Below are 15,623 nucleotides of genomic sequence, written 5' to 3' on the forward strand. Positions count from 1 at the left end.
TGTTAATGTGTAGGGCAGTTTATCTTGGGAAACTACATTATCTCAGAAACTGTAGGGGATCGAGCCAAAAGTTAAATACAAAAGTTAATTGGGGTATTACAAACCTTCAATTTGGTTTAATGTTCTATATACAGGGTGTTTAATTCTTCGTGGGAAAATATTATTTTTCTTATTTTAAATAGAAAACCTAGTATATTACTTCATTTTTGAATTCTACACAAAATTCTAGACATATATACCTAAGTCTAACCTTTTTGTAACATTTTTAAATTTTTATTCGAAAAATGACGTTTGCCAGGCGTAAAATATCTGCCCATTTCCTCATTCGAAAGCATTGATTATTTCGCTTGAGTTGTTTTGTTCAAACGCCCTCATAGCCACCTTACACAAACTGAACTTATATGGCAACAGCATATTATTTGTGATAGACGAATGTTTACAAGAAAATATTTCAAAAAGAGTAAGATCACGTAAAGTGGGCCCCCCATTTATCACTTGATCATAAAAAATTAATCTATATATATATTTTTTATAAGTACCTATGATGGAAAATTGATCCCTCAAGTGATTTTTTAAAATTTTGATTTTAACAAGTTTTTTTTTATAATGAAAATTTTAAGCACTTAAGTGTAAGATTTCGGAAGAAAATTTCACTGCTCGTTATTAGTTTAAACAAAATGAATTTATTTATGACAGCGCGCCGGGCGCCGAGCGCTGCGGAAGCGCCGCGCTGCCGAGCGTCTCGAACTTCATTGAAGGTTTTATCAGTGATGATTTAAAATAATATTATAACAATATTAACAATCATAACATACAGAATAGAACAAACAAGCTTAAATAATTTAATTGTAAATTTGTGGTCAGTTATTTTTTTTTTAAATAAATACTTTTTCATCCTCTAAAACGAGCCTGCATTCTAGTAAAAAATTTCCAATGGTTTGTAATAATGAAATTGGCGAGTATTTTTATTGTAGTTAAGCGTTCGAATCGTGGTTGGTATTTTTTTTTAAAAGAAGTTTAGGCCCACTGAAAAAGGAAAGTGGGGTTGTTATATGGTTGTTTTTATCACGTTGGGGACTAGCACGATAAACTTCTCTCTTTACACTCCCGGCTAAGCCATCGGACGCTCCTTTGCCATGAGATGTAGCGAAAAAGTCCAATCATAATAAAAATTAAAACTAATTTTTTATTCACATAATTTCATAATTCACTCGGCCCATTTTAAATCACAGAAAATATTATTATTACAATTAAAAATTATAATACTAAAATATTAACTAAAAAAACACAACTCAACAACACTTCAGCTTTTATTTATAATAATTGTTTCATACTTTGCGTATAAACTTATGTCACAAATAGACAGGAATGACTTCTGAAATGATTTTGTTATTTACTAGGATACGCCAAAAACAAATGAAAATCGTAATGGAGCGGTTTTTCCTTTGTTAACTAAAGATGGAGTGTTGACAAGTAAATTTAAAAATAATAATTTACTAAATTACCTAGAAAATATAAATATAGACCATAACAGTTTTAAAAATTTGGTAAAAATAAAAAAAATGTTATAAAGAATACACATTGTGAAAAAAATATATAATTTTATTAATATCATTTATAATAAAATAACATAAATAATAATAAAATTTGTTTTATAATAATATGTTGTATTATTATTTTTAATTATCACTGATAAAACGTCAATGCAGTTCGAGACGCTCGGCAGCGCGGCGCTTCCACAGCGCTCAGCGTCCGGCGCCCTGTCATAAATAAATTAATTTTGTTTAAACTAATGACGAGCAGTGAAATTTTCTTCCGGAATCTTAAACTTAAATGCATAAAGCATGTGAGCGATAAAAAAACATGATTTTTTTTACTAAGAAATCAGTTTAATTTTTATTTGTTATCTTAAATGTTAGTTAATAATACAAAAATAAACAAATAATTTGAAGTCGTTAATATAATATAAAATAGACATTTGACTGCGGTTGATATTTAATCCATTTTTTAATTATAAGTGCTTAAAATTTTCATTATAAAAAAAATTTTTGTTAAAAACAAAATTTTAAAAAATCGTTTGGGGGAATCAATTTTCCATCATTAAAAATAAAAAAATTAAATAGAAATATATATAAATTAAATTTTTATGATCAAGTGGTAAATGAGGGGTCCACTTGACGTGATCTTAGAACTCAAAAGTAAAAATTTTCGACATATATAAAATTGCCTTAATTTTTAATGCTAAATATGACAAGATTATAAAAATAGGCAGTTGTCATTAAAAAAAAGGCAGATATTTTACGTCTTACAAATGTCATTTTTCGCATAAAAAAATTAAAAACTTCATAAACGTTAGACTTAGACAAAAAATATGTCTTGAATTTTGTGGGGTATTGAAAAATGGAGTAATATACTAGGTATCCCATTTAAAATAAAAAAGTTGATATTTGCCCATGAAAAATTAAACACCCTGTATACACAACATTAATATATGTTAAAGGTTTGTAACATCCCAATTAACTTTTGTATTTAACTTTTGGCTCCGTCCCCTACAGTTCCAAGATAAACGGCCCACCTTATACATACCACCCCACACAACTATAAGTTGCTTAGAAATACTAAAAGGATGTCGAACTTCCATTGTCTTTATTTTTAACTTACACAGTGCGTAATTACTTGAACTGAAAGTTGCATTAATCTTCGATACCAGTGGCGTTACACCAGCTCCAATTGGAATTGTCCAATTGAAATTATCGATTCGAATGGTTTGTTACATCGAGCAGAGTAAACTTGGCTTATCAGTTAAATAAAATTAATAATCAATTACCGTAACGAATTGTTTTCGCCTTTCCCATGGCAACTATAAAAGCAGCAACGGGTGTTTCGGACCAGTTTCGCAGTGTTGCTACCCGAAACAAAAAGCAAGTATGTATCCAAATTTTTCTTAACATAATGCACGTATAAATTTATGGTGTTTTTTAACAAAAACAATATATCTCATGGGCTTATTTTGACGACTATAAGTATAATTTAAAACTCCAAACAAATAGGGAAAATGTGTTTCCTCAACATAATAAGTTTTTCGAATTCGATAGCACCAAAAGTGGGTAAAACATTTTTGCCTTTGCGACAATTCTGTAGAACGCATTTCTTTTCTTCTAATCATAGCATTTTTCTTTGCTTACTTTGTGGTTCAGCCATTTTCTTCTTTCTTCCTGCTCGAAAGGCGACAAGTGACAGAGGAAGAAAGTAAGTGAAGAAAAATTAAACTGTCCCTCGACCAACCTCCAACGAAACAAGCGGAAGATTGGGAATAATTTTTCTTTTTTGCTGTAATTTTTAATAGGCGAAGGAGTAACTTTTATTCCCTAGAAAACTTTCTGTCATCCGCCATAACGGTCTTACCTGCCTCACAAGATAACAACAAACGCCGACTTTGCCTACTCTGCCCACTTTTATTTTACCTTCATTATAATTTCCAACTACTGCATAGTCCTAAAAGTTACATTTGCCATTTGCTGAGAATTAACATTTTAAAAATACTCTTTTAGTAAAAGTTTCCCCTCCTTAGACAGAATAAAATAGTTCCTTCATCTTGCTTCCACTTATATTTCTACAGATGTTGCGTTCTAAACGTCTATGTGATCAATGCGAGACAACCGTCACTGACGATCACGATTACTTGGCAGTAAGAGAGACAGAATTTAACTAATACGCCCATACTCATAAATGGATTCATGCATTCATGCAAAATTATGATAATTTGTTAAATAAACTATTATCCATGCAATGAAATTGAAAACAATAAGAACATTTTTGGAATTTTAAGAAATATATAACATACCGTATAAAATATAACTTGCCAAGAGTAAGATATACATGTAAACCATATTATAGTTTGTATTAAGATGAAACATCTTCATCGTCAGAGCCAAAATTGGAACTGCTACTTACCAGAAAATGATCCTTCATTTATAATAGCAACAGGTGTTCTTTTGTTATATTTTCTGTATGTATTATGCAACTGATGATATTTGGTAACTGACTCAAGAGCTGTCTTCCAAACATATTCTACTGCAATTGAACTGAGGTTTTCACTTGATGAAAATCCATTTATCAAAATAAATAAGAACTAAGAGATCAGATTTTCACGAAGTTATATGACAATTGTTTCGACAACACCGTGTCAGATGTAAATTTTATTTATTAATATTATTATTTAATATTTACAAACTACCTGCTACTACATATACTTCTTGAAGGATCTACCTGTTTGTCCAATATAAATTTTGGACAAGATCCGCATTTCAACCTGTAGACACCTGAAACGCATTAACGAACATAAAAGAGCGTTTAAAAACAATAGTCTAGATTCTAATTATGCTACACACTTAAACTCAGAAAAACACATTTTTGACTACAATTTTGATGTTTTACATACCGCCACAAAAAGTAGAAAATTAAATTTATTGGAAGCCATGGAGATTAACAAAATGAGACATTGAATTATATTGCTTAATGATTAAGATTTAAATACCTCTCTTTTATTGAACATAAATTCTCACAACAACATAAATTAAAGTTTTAGGGTCATTTTTTGGTATATATAGCAGCAGGTAGCGTGTAAACGCTACATTTGATAAAGACACGGTGTTGTCGAAACAATTGTAATGTCAAAGTATATAATTTCGTGGAAATCTGAACTTTTAGTTCTTATTTATTTTGATTCTACTGCAGCATCATCGTACCTTGCTTACAATATTTTTATTAAAAAATATTTTACACTGAGCCTACCCCAGTTCTATGACATTAAATATACAATGGTAAGGAGGCAATCTTAAAACTTGATAACCAATTTCGGGCATTATTTCGTCCGTAGCATACGGGAAGTTTGTTTCGTAATTTTTCAAAATTTCCGGCAACTCCACTTACTTATTTACTCACTTACTGCGCAGCCAATTGATAAATTTGGTACACTTTCACTAAGCCTAGAAGAAAAACGACTTTTCGAGACACTGGCAGGTAAATAGATGGCTTTTGCCATTCTTAGTATATGAGTATATAGTTTTGTGACCGACTATGCCATTACAAATAGTACCGACTATATAAGATCATACTTAAGTACCGCCATTGACAATTAAAACACAAACTTCAAATATTAATTTTAATCACGCTTTAAACGCTTTGCAAATAATTCTATAGCAGTCTTCAGGTTAGGCCCTAATGCTGATTCTGGACGTGTTGGATTCCAGATTCCGGCACTTCCTTGTGATAGACCTTGACCTCGTGGAAGTGGGAGTTGGGCACTTCGTCGACAAACAGGTGACCAAATTTGATCGGCCTGTCGAACGGATAATACAATGGATAATCATCTACGTATCCGGCACCAGTTCCAGGTCGCGGGTAGAAGAACTCGTGCTCCTTGTGCTGGTGATACTGCTTGTGAGGGTACACTATGAAATAGAACTGGAACGGAACGCCGCCGGCACTGCCTTTTGGAAGCATATACCTACACAGACGTAAGTTAGCACCGAAGACGTAAATTTTACTTGCGAACCTCACCTGTGAGGGAAACTGAAGTAGTTCTCGGCTCCGGTAATGTGGAACTCTTCTTGTCCCTTGTGAGCGCTCAGTACCTTTTTGTACAAATCGTGGTAGCTGGTTCTGTCCGGTCCGTAGAACTCGCTTTCCTGGGACGATCTCTTGATGACGTTCTCGCCCGCCTGGAGTTGCCACTTGAAAGCGTCGATCACCACAAAGTTCCACCTGTTCTCGGTGATGTTGATGTAACGCCCGTACTCGTCGTACTTGGGTCCCAAGAACACCTTCACCGTAGCGTCGATACTCTTGTCCGACTTCACGTAAATCTTGTACGTGAATGGCTTGTGATTCAGACGCTGTTGGACAGCGTAGATGTGGAAATTATCCTCTTTGAGCTCGTTCACCGAGTCCCAAACGGCGTTGCTCAAGTCGGAAATGTGATCGTCGAAGTAGGTGATCAGACGGTCCACTTCTACCTTTTCGATTTCCACGCCAGGGAAGACCAAGTCGGTTTTGTTGTACGGGTGCAGGTACGCTTGGTACTTGTACAAGTAGTTAAATACTTTCTTGTAGAGCATATAGAAGGCGGGATCGCGCAGTGATGTTTCCGGGTGCTCGAGTACAGACGGTGCCAACTTGTGGTAAGACACCGGGGTGTACGAGTATCCTAGCAGATGACGCGCGAAGTTCAAGAAACCGCCGTAGTACCTGGAGTTAGGCGAATCGGGGTTGGAGTTTATCAAGTTCGCTAATACGTCGAGACCATGCTCGCTGTAGAGGTCCACCTTTTGTCCGTCGTTCTGCGAAATTAAGGACGGTGCCATTGTCAAAAGTACCAGATTTCCTCCACCAATTACTTACGGTGTAAACGTAGCCGCGGTCGATAGCGTCGCTGATGCGTCTCTCGTAGTCGTGAACGAAATTGTAACTGAAACCGTACGGGCTGTTGATGTGCTGACCGTAAGTGAAGTACGCGGTATGCAAGTTAGCAAATGCCGGCCTCTCGGGGAATGGCAACCCGTTGGGGTACTGCAGCGACGAGTAATAGGGAACGGTGATTGGTACTTCCCAATCTAAGATCGGAATCTGACCTTGGCGGTGTGACAGCCGTTCCAAGTAGTACCTGGCAATGAGGTTCTGGTAGACGAAGAAGAACAACTCGCCCCTGTAGTCGTGCTTGATGCCGAACTCCTCCCCGTCCATCCAGAAGGGATAGAATATCTGGAAGTAGTAGTACTGCGCGTTGATACCGATGTCCTCGAGGTAATACGAGAGGGATTGTTCCGGGTGCAGGTTCAAGTAGTGACCGGAGTAATTGGCGAAGATATGGTGGTGTTTGTGCTCCGACTTGTGTTCTTCACCTTCGTAGATCTGTTTCTGCTTGTAGGCTTGGTGGATGACGTCGCTGTTGAAGAAGTACCACGGGTAGATTTCGTAGATCGGAGGCAGGATGATCCCGTAGGTGTCTTGACGGTGAACCACGGCCACCGATACCGAATAAAGGAAGAGACCCTCGTTCAAGTGATGACGGGCATATACCGCTGTCTTGTAGAAGGTGTCGAAGTCCTTGGCGTAATAGAAGAGCTTGAAGAGAGCCACGGCCTGCTCCTTGTGCTCGTGCTGGGCCACGGAGAAGATCTCGCCCTTGTGTAGCCAGTAGTTGTGGTGGAAGAACTCAATCGCGTGTTCTACCACTTCGGGTTTCTGAAATTGAAGTTAGCTAGGGTGGTGACCCGCGCTGATTTGATCGATACTCACGGTGAACAGTGCTTTGTTATCATGGAGCCATTGGTGGAAAGTCGGTACGGCTTGAACGATCTGCAGGTGCTCCTCGTAGTAACTGGGCTGCTGGATGTGGTAGAAGAGGGTGAGGACCTTTTGTTGCTTTTCAAGGAAGGCCTTGTCCACTGCAGATGTTATTTTTAATACGCACGTTCACGTGGATTGATTTGAACTTACCAATTTTCGATTTGAAACTGTGAGTTGTGGTGGTGGTGGTGGTAGGTACGGCGACGGCTAGGGCGCACAACCCCACTAGGGCGAAGACCAAAGCGAGCTTCATGCCGGCGGTAGATCGGGACTTCGAGTCTGGTTTTCGGCAGCGGACCGGTCTTCTTTTTATACCAAATTCTAATAAAGTGTCATTGAGTGACCCGATGATAAGTCCTGTTCCGTAGCCGCCAAAGAAAACAATTTAATCGCCATGTGTGAGATTACAAGGCAAATATTGTTAGACGATAATCGAACGGCTTGAAGCAGTTCCCGAGCTATAGAACCTAAAATCGCAATGGGGCACCACAAGACGTAACAAATCTGGCTCATTAAACCCGCATTGAAATACAGCCCGAAATAAACTAAAAAAACAATCGGCATAAGTTGAACTTTTGAATTTTTATATAAATTCGTGTTCTTCCCGTCTCTTTAGAATATGTAATATGCGCGCAATATCGATAATATTTGGTGAATTCGCCGGGTACAAAGAGATTTGTCAAATTTAACAAATATTAAATCCATCGTTAGAACATCCTATACTTAATCAATTGCATTGCTTTTTGTTAAATTCTTGTTATATGTTAAAACATTTCGATTTCTTCATTATTTGCATAAATTCACTAGAGGAATTACCGTTAATATAACGGAAAGTTCACTGTTTCGCGATCCAAAGTTTAATTAAAACAATTATCAGAAGGTGGGGTTATTTTTGGTGCACGAAATGTCGGGATAAAAATCGTGGAACATTTTAAACCGTATGCCAGACGCGGCGGTATATAATTCGAAATGACTCATTCCGGTGCAACCGTACCACGATAGGTCCTGTAAACTTGTTTTTATTTTCGTCAATAAAACTGATGTTTTTGAGCAAGCTGTAATAACAAATTCGGTTTGTTATAATCGGACTACTGATAAAATAAGATGAGTTTCAACACGGCTTCTAAAACTTTAAATTTATCAATAAAAAAGCTGTATTTTTCACTTTGTATAACTTTCACAAATTAGGAATAAGTCCTGTGATAGTTTTAAATTAATTAAAGTTTTTCAAAAATTTGAAAAATTGTTAACTGCCCGAAATTTCTAAAAACTATTAATATTTTTTGTAATGAAAATTGATTGAGTTGAATACCTCAACCTCAAAGACAAAATATTAAAAAATTAAAATGATTACTATTGTTTGGAATTGTTGCTTTTCCTTAAATAAAAATCAAAATCTGAAGCACTCATTAAAAGCACCAAAAATTAGTAATATTACGTAATATGTCATCGTCATGTATTCTATATAAAAATAAAAAATAAACTAAAACATAGTCAAGCACTGCCATGCCTCGCTATTATGGAACTTATTTGAAAAAACATCTTGCCGCGTTGAATTTTGTAAGCTAATTCCCAGTATCAATTTCGATTATTTATAGTCAAAAATAGCTTAAAGGCGAAGTGTTCAAAACAATCTTTCCAAATTTTTAAAATACTCAAAAATCTAAACCTCAGAAATTCGAAAATGAAATAAACCTATTCCGAATAATGAAAAATTAATTTCTGCAGCACTTTTAGTAAAAAATACATTTAAATTTTGTTCATTAATGAAACTCTTATGGAGATATAATAAAATGACGTAAAAATGAGCTACTCTGTATGCATACAAAGGCAAACAAAAAATCAACTCGATGAAAGACTTATATATGATTATCTAATCACTTTTAGTAACTTTTATATTTAAAAATTTTCCATTAATCAAACTCTTATGAAAAGATAATAAAATGACGCAAAAATGAGCCCTCTATGCATAGAAAGGCAAACAAAAAAATAAATTCCATAAACCGTTAATAATAGTACAACACTACAATACAATAATATTAAATAAAATAAATTTGCTTTTTTGCATCTTCTACCATCTAAAAATCTTTCACGATATTATAATTTCAATAATTATTTATAAATAGTAATAGAATGTTATTTTGTAATTTAAAAAAAGAACACCTCAATATATACAGTTATAGACGGAATATGGCAGAAAAGCTTATAGTTTTCGTGTGATAATTCAAAATTGCAACAATTCTTATAAAAAAGAGTAAAATATATTAAAATAGAAACAATATTGTTATTATTATTACAGAGAAGCTTATAATTTTATTGTTATTGTACGACCAAAAGTATAGTGCATTTATTGATTTGTTTTAGATTTAATTAAGCATTGATGCTGCGGGGCATTTTCGAATAAGTGAAGCCTTTATTTTAACAGCAGGTGATATGTATCGTTCTTACGGGTTCGTGTATATTACGGAGGTATTGCAGTAAGTACGTATTTATGCGAGGTTGTTTTCACTGAATAGTTCAAAGGGTAAGGGTAAGTACCTGCACTCTTTTGTTTTTGTTTGTCTTGTGTGCCGGTCGATTAACAAGATTCTTCTTCTTGTATTTTGGTGTCTTCTACATAGTTCTTCGATTTGTAAACAAGAACAGTCTTTTTTAATACGATATTCGCGGTCGATAAAGGTACGTCATCAGAAAATAGATAAATATTTATTTTAATCTTACAATTAAACATTTTTTAAAGGTTCTTGTTTTTTAACACTTTAAAATGTGGAGACTGTGGAATGAAGCAGATGTTCCCCTATTAGAAGAAGACATAGAAAACAACGCAGAATTAGAAGACGAAGTGAAGATGGTAGTCGAACCTAACGACAGTTTAGAATACGAACTACCTCAGCAAATAAAAACGGATCCATTTGTCTTCGGATGCTAAACAAATTGTTTTGATTGTTTACAATTTTATAAGAAATTCAGAAGGCGAAATAGCAGCGCCAATAAAAACAAGTGACATAGAACGTAATAAATTGTTACTGTGAACTAATTTTTTTATGTACATGTTTCAAGAATTGCTGGGCGAAGAATATTGGAAACATTTTAATTTTTCAAAGAAACTTCCACAGGCTGCTGTAATGCTTCTTACAAAACTTCTGGATTCCTCCTGCGTCTGTTTTTGATGAGTCGAACTTGCTTACGTTTCGCTAATCATCAAGTTGGCTTCTTCAGAACTTGTCTGAAACTGGCTCGTATTTTACTAAAGCTGAATGAGGGGCATAAACACCGTCTCGGATGACTGATTCCCAATTGGTGACAGGTAGAGACCTGAGTCGCGGTTAAGATTGTTAGGTTAGTTAAAACTTTCTATAGATTCTCGGATTTTTCGTTGTTTTTTTTTAGTTTTAGTTTTATCGAATAAAATTTTATGTGCGGTTTCATGAGTGTGTTCGGCAGCAGCTGTTAAGTGAGTTTATTTGTCTTTCGTGTTCTTTGAGCCTAGTTGAGGGATTTTCCGACAAGTGGTAAAACGTCAAAACCAGATTTAACCGAGAATCGATCGGTCGAAACGAAAACGAAAAACGAGACATCTCGAACAAAAAAATATTTATTAACTCGAAAACAAAAATTAGGTACACCGGTCAAAATAGAAAACTGCACAGGCCGTTCAACCGGTCACCGTGTTGATGTCAGTCTTGTGGTAGATCCTCGTCTCGTAGAAGAACGTGTTAGGGATGTCGTTGTAGAACATCTTGCCGTACTTAATGGGCCTGTCGAATGGATAGCTCAGAGGGTACATGTCCATATAGGGTCCGCCCATGCCGGGCATCGGGTACCCGTACTTCCACTCATCGGGCATATTACCCTTGTACGGCTTGTCGAACGGATATATGATGAAATAAAACTGGTACGGGAACCCTCCGATGGTACCCTTGGGCAGCATATACCTCCTCGGGAAGTTGATGTAGTTCTGCTTCAAGTCGACGGTGTACTCGCCCTCGTCGTTCATGGCCGCCTTCACTTTTTTGTAGAGCTCCAGGAAACCTGGCTTGTCCTCGCTAAACATCATCGATTCCAACGAGCTGCGTTTAATGATGTTGTCGCCGCTCTTCAAGTCGTATGTGAACTTGTCCAGCTCGAAGAAGTTCCACCGATTCTCCGACATGTTGATGTAACGTCCGTGCTCGTCATACTTGGGTCCCAAGAACACCTTCACCATGGTTTTGGTGTCTTTGTCCGATTTGACGTAGATTTTGTAGGTAAAAGGTTTGTGGTCGAGACGGTACTGCTTCGCCCGCACCTTGAGGTCGCGGTGCTGCTTGAGCTCGTCTTCCGAGTAGTACATCGCTTGGGACAAGTCCGTGTAGAACTCCTCGAAGTAGGTGATCAGACGGTCCATTTCGACTTTCTCGATCATCACACCGGGGAACATCAGTTCTTCTTTCGTGTACGGCTTCAAGTACGACTGGTACCTGCGAACGAACCATTTACAACGACTCAGACGGGTCGAACCTTACCGGCGGTACCTTTGGATGTAGCGGAAGACGTATTTGTACAGTTGGTAGAACGCCGGGTCCCTGAGACTAGTCTCCTTATGCTCCAACGCAGATGGGGCAACCTTGTTCATGGTCAACGGGGTGTAAGAGTACCCGAGGAGGTGGCGCGCGTAACCGATGAAATCTCCATAGTACCTGTTGTTGGGCGAGTCTGGATTGGCTTGCATCAGGTTGCCGAGTATGTTGAGCCCTTCACCGGTGTACAGGTCGATCTTTTTGCCGGTTTTCTGTAACGACAGCGTCAACGTTCAACCAAATGCTTCGAGGGAGTCGTCCTTTACTCACGTCGAACACGTATCCCCTGTCGATGAGGTCCGCGATGCGGTGGGTGTAGTCTTTGATGTACGAGTAACTGTAGCCGTAGCGGGTGTTGATCTTCTCACCGTAAGTGTAGAAATAATCGGAAAGCTTCGCGAATTTGGGCCTCTCGGGGAACGGAAGGCCATTGGGGTACATCAACGACGGATAATAAGGAGTTTCCATGGGAGTTTCAAAGTCCAAGATCGGAATTTGGCCCATGCCGTTGGACAAACGTTCCAGGTAGAACCTAGACAACAGCTGGCGATAGATGAAGATGTACAAGCCGCCTCTCCAATCCTTGTCCAGCCCGTATTTCTCGCCGTCCATCCAGAAGGGGTAATACAAGTAGTAGTTGTAGTAGAACGCGTTGATACCGATATCCTCCATGTAGTAAGACATGGCCTGTTCAGGGTGCAGGTTCAAGTAGTGCCCTGAGTAATTGGACGTTATGGTTAGGCCGTGAGTCTTGCCAGATTCTACGCCCGACATGGTTTGTTTCATCCTGTACGCCTCCATGATCGTCTCGCTGTCGAAGAAATAGTTTGGGTAGATCTCGTAGATGGGAGGCAACATGATGCCGTAGCAATCTCGGCGGTGGACCACGGCAACCGACAGGGAGTACAGGAACAACCCCTCGTTGACGTACTTGCGCGCCTCGATGGCCACCTTGTAGAAGGTGTCGAAGTCTTTTGCGTAGTAGAAGAGGTCGAACAGTGCCATAGCTTGTTCCAAGTGATTGGGGTAAGCGATGGAAAAGATTTCACCTCTGGGTAGCTGGTACCCGTTGTACCAGAATTCCACTACCTTGTCGACAACTTCGGGTTTCTGGAAATGGAGGTATCAACATAGTATTGCTTGGAATCGGTAGAGTATACCGTGTAGCTGTCTCTGTCCTTTTCAACGTCATAGGTGCTTTGAACGTGCTCGTCGATGTGTGTGGGTTGGTTGATGTGGTAGAGCAGCCCGAGGATTTTGCGTTGCTTCATCAAAAGGTCCTTGTCGACTGTAAGGGAGTGGGTTGAAGAAATTTTGAGGTCCGTGGGTTTTAATTTTGACTTACCAATTCGCGCCGGTACCGCGGACGTGAGGGCGCAAACACCCACGAGGGCAAGGGCGAGAGTGAGCTTCATCTCGACCAAACGGGAGAACTCAGCTGTGTACCGTAGGACTCTTTCGGAGGGTACTTAAATACGGTTTCGACGGGGGTCAGTTTTTGACCCCGCGCCGTCGATAACGCATAGATTTTTTTGTTTCCAATCGGACGTTTCGTTTTACGATTATTTGTGTGCGCCGATTAGAAAAATTCGTTGTAATTGGACGCGTTCGATGGCCAGGAAATAATCTCGGTAAAATGCCACGAGCGATAAGTAAAAGAATTATAGCCCCTAAGAACTGCAAACCTTAAGCGGCAACTCTAAGAAGCAAAAAAAAGTTTCAATAAAGAGTATCATCGTAGCAAATTTCAGGAATTTTAATTTAGTAATGGGGTCGGTTCGTTATTTTTTCATTCGGCTTTTTAATTAAATTAGTGTCTTAGTTAATTTGGTCCTTGAAATTGTTAATTAGCAAAATTAATTGTACTGGGTGTTTAATGGAAACCCCGTGTGAATCCATAGATGATTTTCAGAAGGAATTTAATACCAACATATGTCGTAAACCTCGTACTTTTTGAATCATATGGTTGTTAAAGAATTTAAGAAAAAATATATGGCAACTTCCTTATGACTAGATATCTTTATGAAATTTATATACACACCTTATGATCATTACGAGGCACGTTTTGTTATTTTTTCCAAAAATTATAATCGTTTTTTTAATCACGTAAAAAAATAAAACAAAAAAAATCCAAGTTTACTTAGGAAGCTTTTGATATTTTCTTGGAATTTAATGGATACCATACGAGGAAACATCTTTTGGGACGAGAATTAATTTTCTACGTTCGCTATTTTCCGCGTTTAGATAAGAAAAATTATGATAATTTTTTTTAACGTTAACATCCTATAGCTCAATTATTTTTTTTATTAATAATAAATAACCAAAACTGACTCGATAATGTTAATTGGCTTTCTTTTCCTATTAAAATCAATAATGATTCGATATTAGTAACTAACTATAGATTGTATTATTGTATTACCTTTCCCATTGAACAACTAGGCACGAGTCTTATCTACGATATTAAGCTATTTTTATTGTTTTTTGGCTATCGAGTCTTCATTGTCCGCTAACTATGGCAATGCTTTACATTCCGTTTCCTTAATATAAGACAATTCGCACGCGCATTTTTATGTTGCCATTTTGAGATGTTTTCGGTTTTCGAGAAACATTTTCAATATATTTTTTCTACTCGCGCCTGTAAAATAACTAATTACGCACCGATCTAACTGCGAGAAGCGTCACTTTACCACATCGGTTTTGTTTCCCATGAATCCAAGCCACTTCGGACATTTCCGGGATTTTACCGCACGGATTTCGGAGCAATCGGATGTTTTCGGAGATATTTCTCACGCCTTGAATGTTGACGTTTGTCAATTCTGACGGAAATGTCAGCGAATGTATTCTTGTTGTTTTACGAAAATGGGAATGCATTCTTGTTATTTTGCAAAAATGTACCCAAAAACTAACGGTTTTTTACAGACGGGAGTAGAAATTACCTAATTAGCCACCCATCTAGCGTGCGGAAAGCGTCACTTTACCACGTCAGTTTCGTTTCCCATGAATCCGGGCATCCCGGGATTTTACCGCACGGATTTGGGAGCAATCGAATGTTTTCGGAGATATTTCCCACGCTTTGAATTTTGACGTTTGTCAATTCTGACAGTCATGTCAGTGAATGTATTCGTGTTTTGCGAAAATGTACCCAAAAACTAACGGTCGTGGAAAAAGAATAGTATGCAACACATCCGGTAAACTTTTTAACTCACTCGTTTATTAAAAACTCGCCCAGCTGCGCTCCGCTCGTGTCAATTAAACTCGATGAGTCAAAAACCGTTTACCGCACTTGTTGCTATTACCGAACGTGTTGCATACTATACTGTAAAGTGACGCTTCCCGCACGCTAGATCGGTGGGTAATTAGGGATTTTTTCAGACGGGAGTCGAAAAACTTTTTAAGTCACTCGCTCCATCAAATAAACTCGTGAGTCAAATGTCATGATATACCGCAATAAATAGGCAAGATAGTGTTTTCTAGCCTCACTTTTCTGTTCGAAGAGAAAACGCGTACATACTCTTGGTTGAATTTTATTATTTTTGCATTTTGAATAACTAATAATATCGCTACCCGGCTTTTTTTTTAGATAAAAATCCATCTGTATCTAAATTTTGTCTCCGACGAACGCTTGTAAAAGTTCGAAACTTATCAGCCGGACGATTTACCAACTGGGGTCACCGACATCCGATGGTTTGGAAAAAAAATAACAACAGCCGAAAA

The 15,623-nt window shown here is 37.6% G+C and overlaps 1 protein-coding gene across 1 annotated transcript; it reads right to left on the reverse strand.

The window, feature by feature from the left end:
• Nucleotides 1–5,175: 5,175 nt before the first annotated feature.
• LOC132700094 (uncharacterized) lies at nucleotides 5,176–13,366 on the reverse strand. The gene is made up of 10 exons (XM_060667215.1): nucleotides 13,255–13,366; nucleotides 13,070–13,197; nucleotides 12,180–13,019; nucleotides 11,865–12,121; nucleotides 11,011–11,810; nucleotides 7,501–7,707; nucleotides 7,300–7,448; nucleotides 6,403–7,245; nucleotides 5,563–6,341; nucleotides 5,176–5,509 (listed from the first exon to the last, which is right to left on the reverse strand). The coding sequence occupies exons 1-10, from the start codon at nucleotides 13,322–13,324 to the stop codon at nucleotides 5,221–5,223; spliced, it is 4,362 nt and encodes a 1,453-aa protein (XP_060523198.1). The 5' UTR covers nucleotides 13,325–13,366; the 3' UTR covers nucleotides 5,176–5,220.
• Between the last annotated feature and the right edge of the window lie 2,257 nt (nucleotides 13,367–15,623).

The sequence above is a fragment of the Cylas formicarius genome, unplaced genomic scaffold, assembly GCF_029955315.1.
Source record: "Cylas formicarius isolate icCylForm1 unplaced genomic scaffold, icCylForm1.1 PGA_scaffold_3__17_contigs__length_32017465, whole genome shotgun sequence".
Classification (NCBI taxonomy): Eukaryota; Metazoa; Arthropoda; class Insecta; order Coleoptera; family Brentidae; genus Cylas; species Cylas formicarius.

Coding starts and splice junctions, on each gene's coding strand:
- LOC132700094 (XM_060667215.1), bottom strand. CDS start 13,324: ATGAAGCTCACTCTCGCCCTTGCCCTCGTGGGTGTTTGCGCCCTCACG. Junction 13,020..13,069: donor AGGACAGAGACAGCTACACG/GTATACTCTACC, acceptor CTCCATTTCCAG/AAACCCGAAGTTGTCGACAA. Junction 7,708..11,010: donor TGACATCAACACGGTGACCG/GTTGAACGGCCT, acceptor GCTACGGAACAG/GACTTATCATCGGGTCACTC.